Source organism: Sminthopsis crassicaudata, chromosome 2 (assembly GCF_048593235.1).
Source record: "Sminthopsis crassicaudata isolate SCR6 chromosome 2, ASM4859323v1, whole genome shotgun sequence".
Classification (NCBI taxonomy): domain Eukaryota; kingdom Metazoa; phylum Chordata; class Mammalia; order Dasyuromorphia; family Dasyuridae; genus Sminthopsis; species Sminthopsis crassicaudata.
The window spans coordinates 662,083,999-662,102,911 of NC_133618.1; the positions used below are offsets into that span (position 1 = coordinate 662,083,999).

Here is an 18,913-nt window from a genome sequence, read left to right on the forward strand (position 1 = left end):
TTGTATTATTGCAAATCCATAGTCCCCACCCTTACCAAAAAAAAGAGTGAAGGAAAAATTTTTTCTTAGCTTTTCTTAGGTTCAGATGGATATTATGATTACGAACAACTCATTGGTGTTGTATCTACTTACATTATTTTAGTCATTGTGTACATTGTTTTCCTACTTCTTGTAGTTATTCTGTATCAGATTATCTTTCCACTTAGTGTTCTTCCCTTTCATCACTTTTTGCATCACAGGAATATTTTGTCACATTCCTACTATACAGAGTGCTACTGTGATTATTTTGGCATATAAGGGACCATTTCCACCCCATCCCCTTATTTGGCCTCTTGCAGCATACCTGTCTATGGGATCTCTGAATAAGACTTTATAAATATTTCTTTTCAAAATTCCAAATTGTTTTCCAGAATGATTGAACCACTTTACCACTTCACCAAGAGTATATTATGGAGCCTGCCTTTCCACAGCACCTCCAGCATTGACTTTTCCTATCTTTACCAATTTGCTAGGTTTCCCAAGAAACACTTTATTTGTGCTTCACTTATCTATGTTGATTTTGTAACACCTGATTGATGATAGGATACGACTTTTCCTTTGAGAATTCTCTGTTTGGGGGCAGCTAGGTGGTGCAGTGGATAGAGCACCAGCCCTGAATTCAGGAGACCCGAGTTCAAATCTAGTCTCAGACACTTAACACTTCCTAGCTGTGTGACCCTGGGCAAGTCACTTAACCCCAGCCTCAGGGGGAAAAAAAAGAGAATTCTCTGTTTAAGAGAGGCATGAACTGATGCTGAGTGAAATGAGCAGAACCAGGACATCATTATACACTTCAATAATGATACTGTGTGTGTAATGTATTCTGATGGAAGTGGATATCTTCGACAAAGAGAAGATCTAATTCAATTCCAATTGATCAATGATGGACAGAATTAGCTACACCCAGAGAAGGAACACTGGAAAATGAGTGTAAACTGTTTGCATTTTTGTTTTTCTTCCCAGGTTATTTTTACCTTCTGAATCCAATTCTCCCTGTGAAACAAGAGAACTGTTTGGTTCTGCATATATATATATATATATATATATATTGTATCTAGGATATAGTATAACATATTTAACATGTATAAGACTGCTTACCATCTAGGGGAGGGGGTGGACAAAGGGAAGGGAAAAGTCAGAACAGAAGTGAGTGCGAGGGATAATGTTGTAAAAAATTACCCAGGCATATGTTCTGTTAATAAAAAAAATAAATATTATAACAGAAAAAAATGAAAAAATAAATTTAATCTTAAAAAAATCTTTGTTTATATCTTTTGATCATTTCTCCACTGGAAAAAAGCAGCCCCAAGCTGCTTCTCTGTTGGCATCTCCTCAGTCAGTTAGCTATCTTTGTTGTTGTTATTTGTCCTTTCTTCTGAAAGAGGACCATTACATTAGGGAGGTAATATCATGGCATGCAAGTAAATAGGATTTAAATGAAGGAAGGTTATACAAGGTCACCTGCTTCACTTTCCCCTCCAGAGTCATCTGGGTCCAGTGGTCAGATCAGGATGACTGGAGATGGCCTTCGATGAAATGGGAGGCCTTGGCCTTTTTAAGCTAAACAGTCTCAGTTTGACTGAAGCTGCATTCAATCAGTGATTATCACTATATAGCACAGTAAGTACCGTAGTCTTAGCTGAATTGTGGGAAAACAAAAATGGGGAGAAGCTCACATTGAAATGACGGATATAAGTTACAAACAACTTTGTACATAACGATGCATAAGCTGGAAATTTATCTCAGAGGAAAGGCATTAATAATGGGTGTGATGGGGAAAGGCCCCCTGTTGAAGGGAAGATTTGGCTAGGAGGGAGCCAGGAAAGTCAGAAGGGAGATGATTATTAGGCATGAGGAGCAGCCTGTAAAACTGAACAGAATTGACAGATGAAATGTCTTGTGCAAGGAACAGCCAGGAGACCAGTGTCATTGGATCTTAGAGAACATAGACAGTATCATGGTGGAAGATGAATAGAAAGGTAGGAAGTGGTCAACTTTTGAAGAACTTTAAATACCAAACAAAGGAATTGATCTTGGAGGTAATAAGGAATCAATAGCATTTATTCAGCAGGGGAGTGACATCATCAGACCTGTGTTTTAGGAAATTGACTGCTGGATTGGAAAGACCAGACTTAAGGCAGAGGAACCAATCAGCAGGCTATTCCATAAGGTGATGGGGACCTCATAGCTGTGGTAGGTCAGAGAAAAGGACCGAGAAGAGAAATGATGTGGAGATAGAATAGACAAGATTTGCCATCAAACTGAATATGTGGGCTGAGTGAAATAAGTTTTAAGTCTGAGTCACTGGGAAGGTGGGGGCATCCTGGGCAGTAACAGGAAAATTTGGGAGAAGAGAAAATGAATTTTGCTTTAGATGTGTTGAGTTCAAGTTGAGATGTCCAAAAGAAAAATGATGGTATAAGCCAGGAGCTCAAGGAAAAACAATAGGGCTGATCTATAGCTCTGAATCTCTCTACATAGAAAGGATCATTTAACTCATGTGCATTGAAGCAATTATTGAAAGAGAGTTAGAATTAGCAGAGATTCTTAACTTTGGGCAGTGTGATGAAGTCTGTGGAGATCTTCTCAGTCATGTTTTTAGAAATATAAAATAAAATACAAAGGGTTAGAAAGAAAATAAATCATATCAAATTAGAGATATCAAAATATATTTTAAAAAATGCTCCCAGACCCCAGGTTGAGAGCTGCTGGTATGGAAAGAAAAGAGAAGAAGAGAAGAAACAGAACTGATTTTTGGAGAATACCTTAATGAGCCATCTTAATGAAGATATAGAAAAGACTAAGAAGACCTGAGTTCAGATTTATCCACTCTGGGTACACTAATAGAGCATAAAACAAGGGCTTGAAGTTAAACGTTATTTAATCCAGTCTAGACTAAAGGCCATCTAGTCTCTGAAAAGGAAAGGAAATTTTCTGGAGAACAGCCACAAATTGACCCTAGGGCCTTTGGCCCTAAATCTAATGTTCTTTTCACTGCCCCATACTGCTAAGCATGGATGTCATGTAACCTCAGTTCTTTCATCTTCGGAATGATCAGAGAAATCAATTTATCATTTACAAGAGATACATCGCTCACAAATCTTGAAAGATTCTGAAGCTGGGAGTTATAATTAATGAGTAAATGTCTTCTAGGAGCAGTGAGGGGATGCAATGGCTAGAGTGCTAGACTCATAATCAGGAAGATTTGAGTTCAGTTCTGGCCCTAGACATTTACTAGACCCTGACCAAGTTACTCAATATCATCTCTGTTTCCTTAGCTGTTAAATGAAGAACACCATAATAGCCCATACCTCCTAGAGTTGTTGTCAAATAAGATAATATTTGTTACAGTCCTTGGCACATAGTAGATTCTAAATAAAGGTCTCTTTCCTTCTTTCTTTATTTTTTCAGCATAGGGTCAATAACATCAACCAACAAGTATTTAGTAAGTGCTTGTTGAATAACACCCTCCAGGGACTGGGAATACCAAGCAAAAGTCAAACAGCCTCTACCCTTTAGGAACTTGAATGCTGAGGGGAGACCATCTATGTGTTTATATATTTATAAATGTACAAATTTACATTTTACATGTAAATGTAAAAAGGAATATTGAAATTGTTATAAAATCTATACAAAGTGATGGGGTAAGAGGCATAAGTAGCTTGAATAATCAAGTAAATTGAGCTTCTTCAACTGATTGTTGAGGGAACCTAGGAGTAGTAAGAGTATGAATAGATGCAAGTGGCTAGTTGGGTTTCTTGGATTTCAGTGGTTGGGTTGAATGAGTGGGCCCATATTAGAGAGATGAACTGATGGATCTGGTGATTAGAAGACCTAGACATCTGAATTGAATAAATAAATTGATTAATGGCATAAACAAAGTAGAAGCAGATCTGAAATCAACTCAAACAAAAAACCTATTTTGATCACTAAATAAATACAGATGATGCTACATAGGAAATATTATGATTGGTTGAAAGAATCAGACACACCTCTACATCTATGTATAAACATGACAAGCTGTTTTTTTTTGTTTGTTTGTTTGTTTGTTTGTTTGAGGAGATCCAACCAAACCATAGAAGGAGAGACTATGTGATTCTGCAACACTCAACAAAGTCATTGGAGGTCCCAGTGGCAACCAGAGGGCAGATGCTGAAAACAGAAATGTCTGTAGATAAATAATGGCAATTCAGAGAGGGAGGCCCCTTTTGGCAGGGTAAGGACACTAGAAAGACTAGGATTTGGACCCTAACAGAAAGCTATCCTGAGGAAGAATTTCATGAGATCTCTCTTTCTCAAAGGGAAAAAGGGCTCCCAGTAACCAGGAGCTGTGAATGACCTTCCTGTGTGCTCAATTCATGTGTACTTCAATATAGTCTCCCTATAATCTCTGTGTGTGTAAAAAAAAGGTATGTCTCTGTTTTGAGAAGGGGCATGGGGGAGGGAATTGTTTTAATGGGGGAGGGAATTGTTTCTGTAGCAAGTAATATCCTTTCTAAAAGCCATTAAAGTCTGATTTATAATCACTGGGAAGCAACTAGTGGGAGCTTATGAACAAAAGTGTGAGAAATCCCATCTACTCTTAGGATTATTCCAGGAATATCAAAGAGTGGTAATTATTCACCATCTGGGGACATGATCCACCAAAGAGAGTGAGTTGTGGAAGTAGCCCTGGAGGACAGTATCTGTCCAAACTTCTTGTTGTATAGTCATTACATCTGGAATTTTTTGGTAGAGGTATTGGGGTGGTTTGCTGTTTCCTTCTCAAGCTCATTCTATAGATGAAGAATTGAGGTAAATAGAGGAAAGTGATACATCAGAGTCAAACATCTGAATGTGAATGGCTGATGAAGGATTTGAACTCAGGTTTTTCTGCTTGCAGTCTCAGTGTTCTATCTAATGACCACCAAGCTGCTGATGCTGAAACTGCACTATACCAAAAAACAAGTATACCTTGCTCATTTGCTTTTCAAATTCTTATATTGTATAGTTTGGTATTTTTTTTTTGAGAGACTAATATGGTTCAAATGATAGACAGTTGGCCTTTGATCTTTAGGACCTGACTTCAGGTCACAGCTGAGTTGTCCTAGCTGCGGAACCATATGCAAGTCACCATACATCTCAATGACCCAGAAACTCTAAGAATAGCTGTGGATATACATTGGTGAAGAGAATTTTCATGCCATGAGTTCCTTCACTGATGCAATCACGGTCTCAGACTGGAAAAAAAGTAAGAAATCAAAAAGAAAATGCAAACAAATAAGCAAAAACCCAACAGACAAAACAAAGCAATCAACCTTTATTTTGCTATAGCTCTGTCTCCTTTGATTCTTAGCCAGTCCCTTCCAAAGCTCACTTAAAGGGCAAAGTTTACCCTGTCAAAAATTTATAACCATAGTTGAGAAAAATGATCTTTTTTTTTTCCTTTTGAAAACAGAGAAGGCTTCTTTTCTCTCACTTTTCAACAATACAATAGGAAAGATTTAGTTACTGCCCCTTCTGGAAAGAAACTTAGTTGAAGGCAGTGAAAAGGGCTTAATAAATAGCAGAAGTGGACACTGCCCTTCTGAAACTTCTGGAGAAGTTGATAAAAAAAAAATACATAAGTTACTAGATAAGAAGAAGAATGGATGAGATCTACAATTTCCATAGTATGTGATGAAAGGTTTAAGACAGGATTGAGGGGGAAGGAAAAAAACAAACGAGCCCTGAAAGTGAATTTCCTTGTCATGATTTGTTTCCCTGAACTGCAGAGTGAAATTCTTTAGCACAAGGTACTCTCAGTTTTGGGGAGAAGCTCTCAACCCCCCTTTTGTTTTCTCTCTAGACATTTGAAGAGGTTTTAGAAGGTTGTGGACTTGGGCTTCTATTACTTTTGTTTTCTTTTCACATTCTCCTCAAGCCAATTTTTGTCAAAGATTTGCAAAACCCTGCAGTGGAGTGAAATTCCTTGAAAGCTTCCCAAAAGGATAGTAGCACACCTTACAGAACATCAAAGCAAGCCCGGCGTTTTAGAGTTCAGGAAAGTGGCACTTGGTAAATCATGGGTATAGGATTATAAGGCAATGGTGGACAGCACCTAACCCAGTTCTCTGATTTTGCAGAAGAGGAAGGGCCTGAACAAGATCACACATTTGTTGTTCATTTGTTAAGTATCTATTTTGGGACAGACTCCGGTACTAGGCACCTGGGGTATAAAGACAGACCTTACCCTTAATGCCATTTGCCAGTAGCGTTTCTCCCTCTGACCCCAGCCTCCAGTTGTTACAGCTGTTTCAGGTTTATGCCCAGCTCCTTTCTATGTCCCCAGTTCCTTGCACCGTGCCTGGAACACATATAACAGGGCCTTGCTGATTGTTGATTGATTGTATGTAGCAGATTCCAGTTCCAGTTCTGGGACTTCAGATCCGGGGCTACTTCCCCTGTACTTACTCTGTGTAATTTAGGGGGGAAATAACACCCCAAAGGATCTGCGAGCTGTCGGCTGTGGGGCATGAAACTCCCCTGGAGACAACTTGTCGCGTCCCAAGGGAAATTCTGAGGTTTTGGATTAAGAGCGAGGGCCGAAGCACTTGGAGCAAACCAAAGCTCAGAGGGCCGGACCTCCCCTCTCTCTGTCTCTTTCTCTCTGGCCCCCTCCCCCCATTCCCTGCCCCGTAGGATGCTGGGTGTACCCTGTGCGGTAAGGGAGGGAATGAATGAGTGAGTGTGATGCTGGGCTGCGAGAGTTAGAGGGGAAACAAGAACCCACTGCTGGGGCGGCAGTGTTCTAGGTCCCCGCTGCTCAGGCTGGTTCCCGGGCTCTGGAGGGATCCAGAGCAGTAATAGCAGCAGCAGCAGCAGTAACAGCAGCAGCAGCAGCAGCAGCAGCAGCTGGCTCTGAGATCCGGGGTGGGGTACAAGAGCGGGCTGAGCCATCACTCCTCCCTCGCGCCCTGGAAAGGCTCCATTCACATTGTCCCCTGTGTGCATGTGTGTGTGCGTGTCTCTGAGCGTGCCCGTATGTGAGTGTGTGCATTTCACTGGCTCCCGAAGAGTTGTCAGGAAGTTTGGGGGGAGGGGCGAACCGCGCGGATGGGACTTATAACGGGCCGTCGGGGGCGGCGGAGGCGGCTGCGGTGGGGAAGAGGGCTGCTGGCCGGCTCCGGGCCGTGGCATCCCGAGCGCCAGGACCGCCCCCCGCGGAAGGCAGCCAGGTAGGTGGCGGGCCCGGGGGCAGCCCTAGGCCGCCGCGGAGGGACCGCGCCGTCGGGGCGCCCATCGCTCTGTCCAGCCGTCTGTCCCCGGGGGCGGAGCGCGTCCGTCGGGAGCGGGCTCCGGGCTCGCCGGGCCATGGAGCCGCTGGTGCTGTTCAATGCTCTGGTCACGCGGCTGCTCTTCGCGCTTCACTCGCTGGTGGGCGTCTGGCGGGTGACCGAGGTGAAGAAGGAGCCCCGCTTCTGGCTGCTGGCGCTGCTGCATCTCCCGCTCGCCCTGGAGACGGCGCTCACTCTGAAGAAGCGCCGCGGCCGAGGCTACCCCGGGTGAGTCCACCCCTCCCCCGCCTCCCCCCATCCCCCCCGCAGCTCCCATTGCCCCGTAGCAGCCTGCGGACCATCCCGACCCTCTCGCGTGGGAGCCCCCGCGGTCAGTCCGAGAAGGCAGCGGGGCGCAGAGAGGGGCTGCCCCGGGCCCGTGTTCCGCATCTCCCCCCCCATCCTCCCCTAGCACACGCATTTCCCTCCGGCATCTCTGCGGGGTGAGAAGTGCTGGCCACCGGGCCGGGACGGAACTCCTGGACTCAGGGCTGCGAGTGCTCGCAGGAGGCGACAAAGGGGCAGCCGGGACTGCCGGGGGGAGAGGGTCTCCTGTCCGGCTGCACAACAGGAGGGCATGTGGGTGCTTGTTTGCTAAGTTTACAGCGATGCATTCTCTGTCTCTGTGTCTCTGTTTCTTCTCTGTTTCCTCTCTTTTTCTCTTCCCCCCCTTCTCTGTCTGTCTCTCTGTCTCTCTCTTTCTTTGTCTCTGTCTCTGTCTCTCTCTCTTCTCTCTCTCTGTCTCTGTCTCTGTCTCTGCGTCTCTCTCTCTCTCTCTCTCTCTGTCTCTCTGTCTCTCTGTCTCTCTGTCTCTGTCTCTCTGTCTCTGTCTCTCTCTCTGTCTCTCTCTATCTCTGTCTCTCTGTCTCTGTCTCTCTGTCTCTGTCTCTCTCTCTCTGTCTCTCTCTTTCTCTCTCTCTCTGTCTCTCTCTCTCTTTCTCTCTCTTTTCTCTTCTCTTTCTCCTCTTCTCTTCTCTCCTTTCTGTCATTAATTTCCTAACTTCCTTTCCCCCTCCTCTCTTTCTTTCTCTTCTTTGACTCTTCCTCCTTCCTTCCCTCTTTCCCTTCTCCTTTTTTCTTTCCCTCTTTCCTTTTTCTCTTTCTTTCCTGACTCACTTTCTCATTTTTCTTTCACTTTTTTTTCACAATCTATTTCTTTTTTTCCCCTTTTCCTTTTTTCCTCCAGCTCTTTCTTGAATCCCCTCTTCTTTCCCCTTTGAACTCTTGCACTTTAGCTTGGTTTCAGGAAAACACAAAAGAAAACCATGTGCTTGGGGGAAGTTGCTAGGATTAGGAAGCCCAGTCCGGGCAGAAGCAGACTGCTCTGCTGAGTACTGGGATTCCCTGGCTTTCCTGTGACTTTTTGGAGACCAGTTATCTGGTTGTTGAGGACATTGCTCAGGCTTTGTACTTGGCTTCCTCCCAGTCAGTCATAGCAGTGTGTCTCAGACCTACCCTTTCCTGTCCTCCCTGGGGAATCTGTGTCTCCTTTCCTACCATTAGACTTCTTCCCATCATATATTCTGCTTCTTCGCACTTTACCCAAATGCTTGAATGGCTGTGAATAGGCTAAGGGAAAATTCTGTGGCTCTTTTCATGCTCCTTGCCGCCAATCTTCATTTTCATCCCAAACATTTTGAGGGTTTAAAGTGTTTACCATTTCAAAGATTTTTTATTTATATTTTTAAACTTAGAAAAATCATGTAGTTATATGCCTATAATACAGATAGTATTTAAGATCTAAGAAAACCAAAAACTAGGGAAGTGAGGGGAAGAGTAAATAAATTCCCAATTCTGGGAATTCCCTGACAATCCATCCATGACTTTTATATTTCAAACATTTTATAAAGTAAATATTTTAAAGCCAATCTATATGACAAAAAGAAATTAGAATGACTGGAACATTTATTCATTTGGTTCATAAGGATGGCAGGTATGGCATGGTGCAAAGCAGGTAAAGGCCGGGATTTGAAATTGCAAGACCTGGATTTGAATTCTCTTTTTGCTACATACTAGCTGTGCTTCTGAGTAGATCACTGGGTTTTTCTGAACCTCTTATTCCCTCGTGTAAATAGTGGGGCTAGACTGGATAATCTCTAAGTCCCCAGTAGCTTGGAATCAATCCTTTTACTTTCAGTGGTCTTATTTTTCATAATGAGTTGCCATCCTAGGCCATTTTTAAGGTTTAAAGTTGACAAGGTAGACATCATGTTCCCTTTTTGGGTGTCTCTGGCTGATGTGAGGGACATATCATAAGCATAGCTTTCAGAGGAGTTAGAGGATTCATCCAGTTCAGCCTTTTCATTTTGTTAGTAAGAAAACTTGGATCTCCACTAGAGAAGTGCCTTATCTCAGAATCCTAACACATCCTAGATTTAGAGCTGGATGGGTCAGTTCTTAAAGCCATCTAATAATCCACCTGCCTCATTTTATAGATATGAACTCAAAAACATTAAGTGATTTAACCAAAATCACACAAGTAGTAAGCTGCAGATTTTAGAGTTGAATTCAGGTTTTCTGATTCCAAATCTAAGCTTCTCACTATAACACAAAGTCTTGCAGAATCCACATTTGGAATCCTCAAGGAGAAATGTCATTAGCTACACAATTTATGGGATTAAAAAAAATAAAGGGAAAGGGATGTGTGTGTGTGTGTGTGTGTCTGTGTGTGTGTGTGTGTGTGTCTGTGTGTTCTCACCTGGCTCATATAATGGTGAATTTGTTTTTGCAAACCAGTTGATTAAAAGCAGAGGAGAAATATTACCAGCAAGAAGAAAACTTAAGTCTTTAGCAGAAGCTTATACAGTGTAGAAATAATCTATTGACAGTAATCATTTGATATTAGAAGAGATGAAAAGCACATTTTCAATGACTTGATGGTTCTTTCATGGAAAAGAATTTGAATGTTAATTGATGGGGCAGCTAGGTGGTGAAGTGGATAGAGCACCAGCCCTGAATTCAGGAGGACCTGAGTTCAAATGTGGTCTCAGACACTTAACACTTCCTAGCTGTGTGACCCTGGGCAAGTCACTTAACCCCAGCCTCAGGGGAAAAAAAAAGAATGCTAATTGATACCACTTATTACCAAGGTGACCATAGACAAATTTCTACAACTATCTGGTCTCACTTTCCCCTTCTGTAAAAATGCTGGGGTTGGGCTAGTTGATATCTGATGCCCCTTCTAAATCTATGCTCTAGAATGCTGTGTTCCTATTTCATTTATACCTAAAAGCTGGGGTTCAGGAAAGCTTTTTTGAACTGTTTCCATCCAACGTGTCAATATTAATAGCTTGTTCTGACCGATGTCCCCATTCACAGTCAATCAAAGAGTCAAGGATGGGAGACAGAAGTGGTGACTAAGTTGCTGGCTAGCACCGGGGTGCACTTGAAGGAAGTTTGTATTTCCCCATCTATCACATGTCAATGGTCTGTGAGTTAGACCACTTTACTTTCAGTTTTAACATCTACTCATATTTTTCTCTTATGTATCAAATTTAACACATTGTCTTTTTTTTTTTTTTCTTTTTCTGCGGCTAGGGTTAAGTGACACACAGTCTTTTGAAGCAAGTAGAGAAACCTCCTGGAGCCATCAAAGTCATAAACTGGAATAAAGTTGGAAAATGAAGCTAGCACTTTCACGTGAGAGGAAAGGTTTCTATAATAGGGTTTTATACTGCAGAAGTAAAAAGTATAATTTTCTTGTCTTGGGGAGTGTCCAGACTAATTATTCAGAGTGACCAAGCACAACAGATTGAATTAGAATAGCTATATAGGCTTTAAGAGTCTTTTAAAATTTTTAAAATTTGAGGTTTTATTGATATAGTTTTTTTTAGTCCTCAATTATTTCTAATTTAGCACAAACCTCTCTCAATGTACACAAAACACACAGAACTCCTTCCCTTTTAAAAAAAGGGGAAAAATGAAGCAAAACTGCCTGATGAGACAGGGATGGTTTTTAGAATCAAAGGCCCCAGATGTAGATCTCAACTGTAATTTCCAATCTTGCTGCGTGACATTGGTCAAGTCATAGTTTTCTTGCCCTCAATTTCTTTATCTATAAAATGAGGGGGTGGAGCGACAAATATTTTTCTCCCATTTTGCACCCCAAGAAAAATGGGTTTTACTATATTTTCCCTAGAAAGATGATTGGTCATGACAATTAATCTGATTTCAGACACCTTTCAGTGCCTTTTTTGTTGTGCAATTCATTGTACTGGTGACATATACAGTGACCTTCCAGTTAATGGAAGAAGTTTTACAAATGTTTTTAAAATGGCCTGCTTAATGTCTTCTAGTTCTATTCATTTCAGAAAGTACAACTAAATCTTCAAAAGCAGTACTTTGTTAACTGGAAGTTTATTTCACACTCTGCTAAATTTTTATTAAAAATCATGATGGGAGGGAAAGGGACAGGGAAGCACACCTGAGTACATGCTGCAGAAATATGGAAAACTATTGGATAAAAGCCATATCCAAGATTATTTGAATTAGCTTGTTGCTTTTATTTTTTTTTTTACATTATATAAGCCCACTGATGTCCTACTTGAATGCGTTCTAATGGCTTGGAAGTAACTCTGGGTTTTTGAAAATTGTTCCAGCAGATTACCTGTTTCTAGTAAGGTAGAAAGACTTTGATTATGTAGCCTGTGATGTTTGTCTGCTGGGTGGAGATCCACTTGATTAATTTTCTATGGGCTTCTGAGTCAAAGGATAGCCAACAAGCAGGTAGTGAAATTTTGGGGCACAAAAATTCATGGAAATTGTCTGCTAAGATCTAAAACACGGGTTATGAACCTGGGATTCAGAGAACATCAACAAATTTATGCACATATTTCAGGAAGACCATGAATTTTGATGGGAAAAAATTATGTCTTTCTTTTCTCTAATCCCTAACTGAAATTTAGCATCTGCCCAATTTTAAGCAGTACCAGGGACTTTTTTTAACTAATAAAAATCATGGATTTATATTACAGGTGTTGCAGCTATCTCCAAATATCATTTATGCTCATTTACTTTGAAATTACTGTAGGTATTTAACCTCCCATTAAATATTATTCTATGATATATTATATTATCTATAATATTTTATGTATAAAATATTTTGATAGCTATTTCAAAATAATTGCTGCCTTCTGTACTTTATTTTATTTTGGGCTATTGAAAAGATTGTCCACATTTATGAAATTGAACTTTCTAGAAGGACATATGTACCTATTTTAAAAGCAAAGAGGGCTATAGAACAAAGTCTGCAAACCAATGACTTTGCTTTTGATCCCTGAGAAAATTTCAGAATAGCATTTTAAAGACTAGAATCTTATGAGGACAGAGGATGGTGGAATATCATCTCTCTTTATCAAGAACAGATTATTTCAGACTGAATTAATTTCTATTTTTTTAAGTAGAATTACTAATATACCAAGTAAGGGGACTCCTATGGATAAAATTTACCTAGATTTTGGCAAAGTTTTTTATAATGTATCTGATATGATTCATATGATGAAGACGGTGAAAGATGAATGAGATGAGGGTCCCATCAGATCTATTCCAGAAAAGCTAGTTGTTAAAGATTCCATGTCAACATATCCAGAAGTCTCTAGTGAATTTCCCCAATGATCTGTTATTATATAGCCTCATGTGTATTTTAGCATTTTTTAAAATCAGTGACTTGGATAAAGGCATAGATGGGGTTCTTCTCATATCTGTGGATGACACTAAGTTGGAAGGGTTAGCTAACATAGGACATGACAATGTCAGGATATAAAACAATCTTGACAGGCTCAAGTAATGAGCTGAATGTATTAAGATGAAATTCAGTAGAGAAAAATATAGTCTTGTACTTGGAAACAAAAAAAGCCCTACTTGACAAATATAATATGGCAGAGCCATGGAGAAATAACAGTTATAGGGGAAACAAAAGGATCTGGGGGTTTTAGTGGACTTCAAGCTCAATATGAGTCAGTAGTACAATGCAGTTGACAGTGGACTTCATGAGATTTTGAACTACATTAGGAGGAACTAAGAGAGGGAGAACCCCACCAATATTCTGCCTTCATGATACTTTATCTAGAGTCTGGTTCAGTTCTGAGTTCCACAGTTTGGGAAAGCTACTGAAAAGTTGGATGATGACCAGAGGGGAATAATTAGGCTGGAGAAAAGGGTTGAGTTTATGACAAGTGAGAACTGTTTGAAGGAACTGTTATATTTAGTCTGTAGATAAGATGATTCAGGAGGGTCAGGATGTGTTTTTTCAAATATCTGAAGGTCTATTTTGTGGAAGAGGGGCTGGTTGTTGCTGTTGTTGTTTAGTTCATTAGTTATGTCTGACTATATTTGGGGTTTTCTTGTCAAAGATCCTGGGGGGTTGCTATTTCTTTCTCCAGCTCCTTTTATAAAAAAAATTTCCAAATACATGCAAAGATAATTTTCAACATTCACCTTTGCAAAACCTTGTGTTCCAAGTTGTTTCTTCCTTTCTCCTCCCCTCTTTCCTCCCCAAGACAGCAAGCAATCTAATATAGGTTAAACATGCTAGTCTTTTAAATATATTTCCATACTTATCATTCTGTGCAAGAAAAATCAGATCAAAAATGAAAAAAAAAAAAACAAGCAAATAAATAAATAACAACAAAAGGTGAAAACATTATTCCTTGATGCACATTCAGTCTCCACAGCTCTCTTTCTGGAGGCAGATGGCTCTCTCCATCACAATGCTATTGTAATTACATTCACTTCATTGTTGAAAAGAGCCATGTCCATCAGAGTTGATCATCACATAATCTTTTTTTTTTTTTAAGCTTACATTTTTTATTAAAGATTTTTATTTTCAAAACATATGCATAGATAATTTTTCAATTATCCCTTGTATTCATTTTTCCAAATTACCCCCCCTCCCTCTATTCCCTCCCCCCGATGACAGGCAATACCATACATTTTACATGTGTTACAATATAGTCTAGGTACAATACATGGGTGTGAATATCATTTTCTTGTTGCACAATAAACATTAGAATCCGAAGGTACATGCAACCTGGGCAGACAGATATTAGTGCTAACAATTTACATTCACTTCCCAGTGTTTCTTCTCTGGGTGTAGCTACCTCTGTCCATCATTGATCAACTGGAAGTGAGTTGGATCTTCTTTATGTTGAAGATTTCCACTTCCATCAGAATACATCCTCATACAGTATTGTTGTTGAAGTGTACAGTGATCTTCTGGTTCTGCTCATTTCACTCAGCATCAGTTGATGTAAGTCTCTCCAGGCCTCTCTGTATTCCTCCTGCTGGTCATTTCTTACAGAGCAATAATATTCCATAACTTTCATATACCACAATTTACCCAACCATTCTCCAACTGATGGACATCCATTCATCTTCCAGTTTCTAGCTACAACAAAAAGAGCTGCCACAAACATTTTGGCACATATATGTCCCTTTCCCTTCTTTAGTATTTCTTTGGGATATAATCCCAGTAGTAGCGCTGCTGGGTCAAAGGGTATGCACAGTTTGATAACTTTTTGGGCATAATTCCAGATTGCTCTCCAGAATGGCTGGATTCTTTCGCAACTCCACCAGCAGTGTATTAGTGTCCCAATTTCCCCACATCCCCTCCAACATTTATCATTATTTGTTCCTGTCATCTTAGCCAATCTGACAGGTGTGTAGTGGTATCTCAGAGTGGTCTTAATTTGCATTTCTCTGATCAGTAGTGATTTGGAACACTCTTTCATGTGAGTGGATATAGTTTCAATTTCTTCCTCTGAGAATTGTCTGTTCATATCCTTTGACCATTTATCAATTGGAGAATGGTTCGGTTTCTTATAAATTATGGTCAGTTCTCTATATATTTTGGAAATGAGACCTTTGTCAGAACCTTTGTTTTTAAAAATATTTTCCCAATTTGTTACTTCCCTTCTAATCTTGTTTGCATTAGTATTATTTGTACAGAAACTTTTTAGTTTGATGTAATCAAAATCTTCTATTTTGTGATCAATAATGATCTCTAGTTCTCCTCTGGTCATAAATTCCTTCCCCCTCCACAAGTCTGAGAGGTAGATTATCCTCTGTTCCTCTAATCTATTTATTATCTCCCTCTTTATGCCTAAATCATGGATCCATTTTGATCTTATCTTGGTATATGGTGTTAAGTGTGGATCCATATCTAATTTCTGCCATACTAATTTCCAGTTTTCCCAACAGTTTTTTCCGAATAATGAATTTTTATCCCTAATGTTGGAATCTTTGGGTTTGTCAAAGATTAGATTGCTATAGATGTACCCTTTTTTGTCCTTTGTATCTAATCTGTTCCACTGATCTACCGGTCTATTTCGTAGCCAATACCAAATGGTTTTGGTGACTGCTGCTATATAATATAGCTTTAGATCAGGTACACTTAGACCACCTTCCTCTGAGTTTTTTTTCATTAGTTCCCTTGCAATTCTCGACCTTTTATTCTTCCATATGAATTTTGTTGTTATTTTTTCTAGGTCATTGAAATAGTTTCTTGGGAGTCTGATTGGTATAGCACTAAATAAATAGATTAGTTTGGGGAGTATTGTCATCTTTATTATATTCGCTCGGCCTATCCAAGAGCATTGAATGTCTTTCCAATTATTTAAATCTGACTTTATTTTTGTGGCAAGTGTTTTGTAATTTTTCTCATATAATTCCTGACTTTTCTTTGGTAGATGGAATCCCAAATATTTTATACTCTCAACATTTGTTTGGAATGGAATTTCTCTTTGTATCTCTTGCTGTTGCATTTTGTTAGTGATATATAAAAATGCCGAGGATTTATGTGGATTTATTTTGTATCCTGCCACTTTGCTGAAATTTTGAATAATTTCTAGTAGCTTTTTAGCAGAGTCTTTGGGGTTCTCTAAGTATACCATCATGTCATCTGCAAAAAGATCATCACATAATCTTGTTGTTGCCATTTACAATGTTCTCTTGGTTCTACTTACTTCACTTAATGTCAGTTCATGTAAGTCTTTCCAGGTCTTTTTAAAATCCACCTTGTAATGTGTAAACTAGCTCTCTGGATCAGCCCATCCTTGGTCTTAAGAAGGAGACAAGAGAGCTGCCACGTGGCTGGTCAAAAATGGAGTCTAGAATCTGACATCTTCTCTTGTGTCTTTAGCTGTGGCTAAAAGATGCTACTAAGAGAGTTCTGAATCTGAGAATCCCTTTAAATACACCAGTACCATTACATCACTACCTCACACTGAGCATGTGCAATTGTAGAACATTACATCACCATATTATCCTAAGTATATGTCTACTTGATTGATTGCATCATTACTATTACATTAAGTATGTGCTTAGATAACCATTATCTCACATTGAGTAGGTACTTAACTATAAATACCCTGTTGTCCCAGATTTAAGTACACCTTTTCAGAATTCCTGCCCTCTACTTTCCTAATGATCATTTCTTATAGAACAATAATATTCCATTGCATTCATATTCCCTAATTTATTCAATCATTCTCCAACTGATGGGCATCCATTCAATTTCCAGTTCTTTACAAAAGGGCTACTTTTGTACATGTGGGCCCTTTTTAGGATACAGGCCCAGTAGAGACTCTGTTCTCCAATTCCTTTTACAGATGAGAAAACCAAGGCAAATAGGGAGAAGTGACACAGGGTGACACAGCTAGGAACTATCTGAGCCCAAATTTGAACTTTGATCATCCTTACTCCACTTATCACTGTGGTTCCCAAAAAATAAGAGAAGGGAATTGTAAGGGCCCTTTAAATGGGCGGTGCCACAGCGCAACAGGAGATTTGAGTGGCCCAGAAGTAATCTCTGTGGATATAGGACTGCCCTGTGGGTGGGATCCTGTCCATATTGAGATAGCTTCATAATGGGTGACAGCTCTCTTGCTGGTTGGCTGTGTGTGTGACCTCACAGGCCCTTTATAAGCCCACTGCAGACAGCAGTCCCTGGCACTCTTTAACCTGGCTCCCTAACCTGGGGTAGCCAAGCCAAGCCAAGCTGATGGATAGCCAAGAAGTAAGGAGTTTGGTAGAGAACACGTGGGTCTTCAGACCAGGTGTTCACTAGGGAGCTGACAAGTCAGGGCATTATGTGAGTAGGTATAATAAAGGCTTTTTAAGATTACATGTGGCTGTTCTTGAGCGTGCTACTGGTTATTAAACTATAGATTCAAGACATTGTGGCCAGAGACTTTTGAAGGCCTCAGAGGAAGTGAGCTGGGTAGAATTGATACTGCAAAGGTCAGTGGTCAAAGGTACTCTGTTGGGCCTAGGGCAGACTAGTAATTGTAACTGTCAGGAGGGCATGTTACATATCACCTAGTTTATTTTTGAGTTGAAATAGAAGAAGCAATTCCAAGCAAATCACTTCATGCTGTTTGCCTCCATTTCCTCATCTGTAAAAGTCACAGAAAGAAATGGGAAACCACTTCAGTATTTTTGATCAAAAAACCCTACAGGGTCACAAAGAGTTGAATGCAATTGAAATGAAACAACAACAAAAATTCAAACTCAGAAAGTAGCACCAGGAATTAAAAGGCAGAAGTTGACAAAACGATTTGAGGATAACTTGGACTTATTTTGTGGAGATACTTTTGCTGTATCAGTTGAACCACCAATGCCCATTCCAACTCATATTCTGAGTCTGTGGTTCTAATTATTGATCTACAAGTAAGCAGTTTGTCCCAGTAAAATGGACTATCATTTTTATTTACTGCTTGTCAAAAAAAGATTCCCTTTTTTCTTTTTTTTAAAAAAAGGACTTATTATAGAGAGAGCTATTTGCATCCAGAGAGAGGATGATGGAGAATGAATATGGATTGCAATATAATATTTTTCAAAAAACTGTATTATTGTTTGCTCGATTTTTTTTTCTTTCTCATTTTTCCCTTTTTGATGTGATTTTTCTTGTGCAGGATAATAAATGTCAGAAGAATTGCATATGTTTAACCTAAATTTACTCTCTGGGAGAAGGGAGAGGGAGAAAAATTTGGAATACAAGATTTTGCAAGGATGAATGCTGAAAACTATCTTTGCATGTATTTTGAAAAAATAAAAAAATATATTATTATAAGAATCTAAATGAATGAAAACTATATACAAACCAAAGAGAATAAATATTATAGCTGCCTTGGTGTGAGGCAATATGGTCCACTGGCAAGACTACAGAATCTGATGTCTGAGTTTGAATTTGAGCTTTGACATTGACTACTTTTGTCATGTGAGGAAAGTCACTTGATCTCGTTCAGTTTCAGTATTCCCACTTCTAAAATGAAGGGGTTGAACTAAATGGCCTCCGAGATTTCTTCTTTATCTACAAATATGATTCTATGAAGTATGGGGCCAAATACTGACAGAGATAATAATAATTTCTAATTGCTATGACTAGATATAAAAATTTGGCTCTCTCAACTTTTTAAGGATAAAAGTTTGTTCATCAGCCTTAGCAGAAACAAATTTTGGTGTATTACAAAATTAAAATGATTTAATTCATAACTTCTCTATACTCTTAAGAATAATATTCATCACTAAAATTTTTCTATCCTCATTTACCGGCTTGTATGAGATAAATCTAAATTGTTTTA

General features: G+C 39.6%; 1 protein-coding gene across 1 annotated transcript in view; it reads left to right on the forward strand.

Moving 5' to 3' along the window:
• The first annotated feature begins 6,979 nt into the window (after positions 1-6,979).
• TMEM26 (transmembrane protein 26) overlaps positions 6,980-18,913 on the forward strand; it is a 67,974-nt gene continuing 56,040 nt past the window's right edge. The window contains exon 1 of the mRNA XM_074297029.1: positions 6,980-7,562. Coding sequence (XP_074153130.1) covers positions 7,372-7,562 — 191 coding nt within the window. The 5' untranslated portion in view covers positions 6,980-7,371. The remainder of the gene's footprint in view (positions 7,563-18,913) is intronic.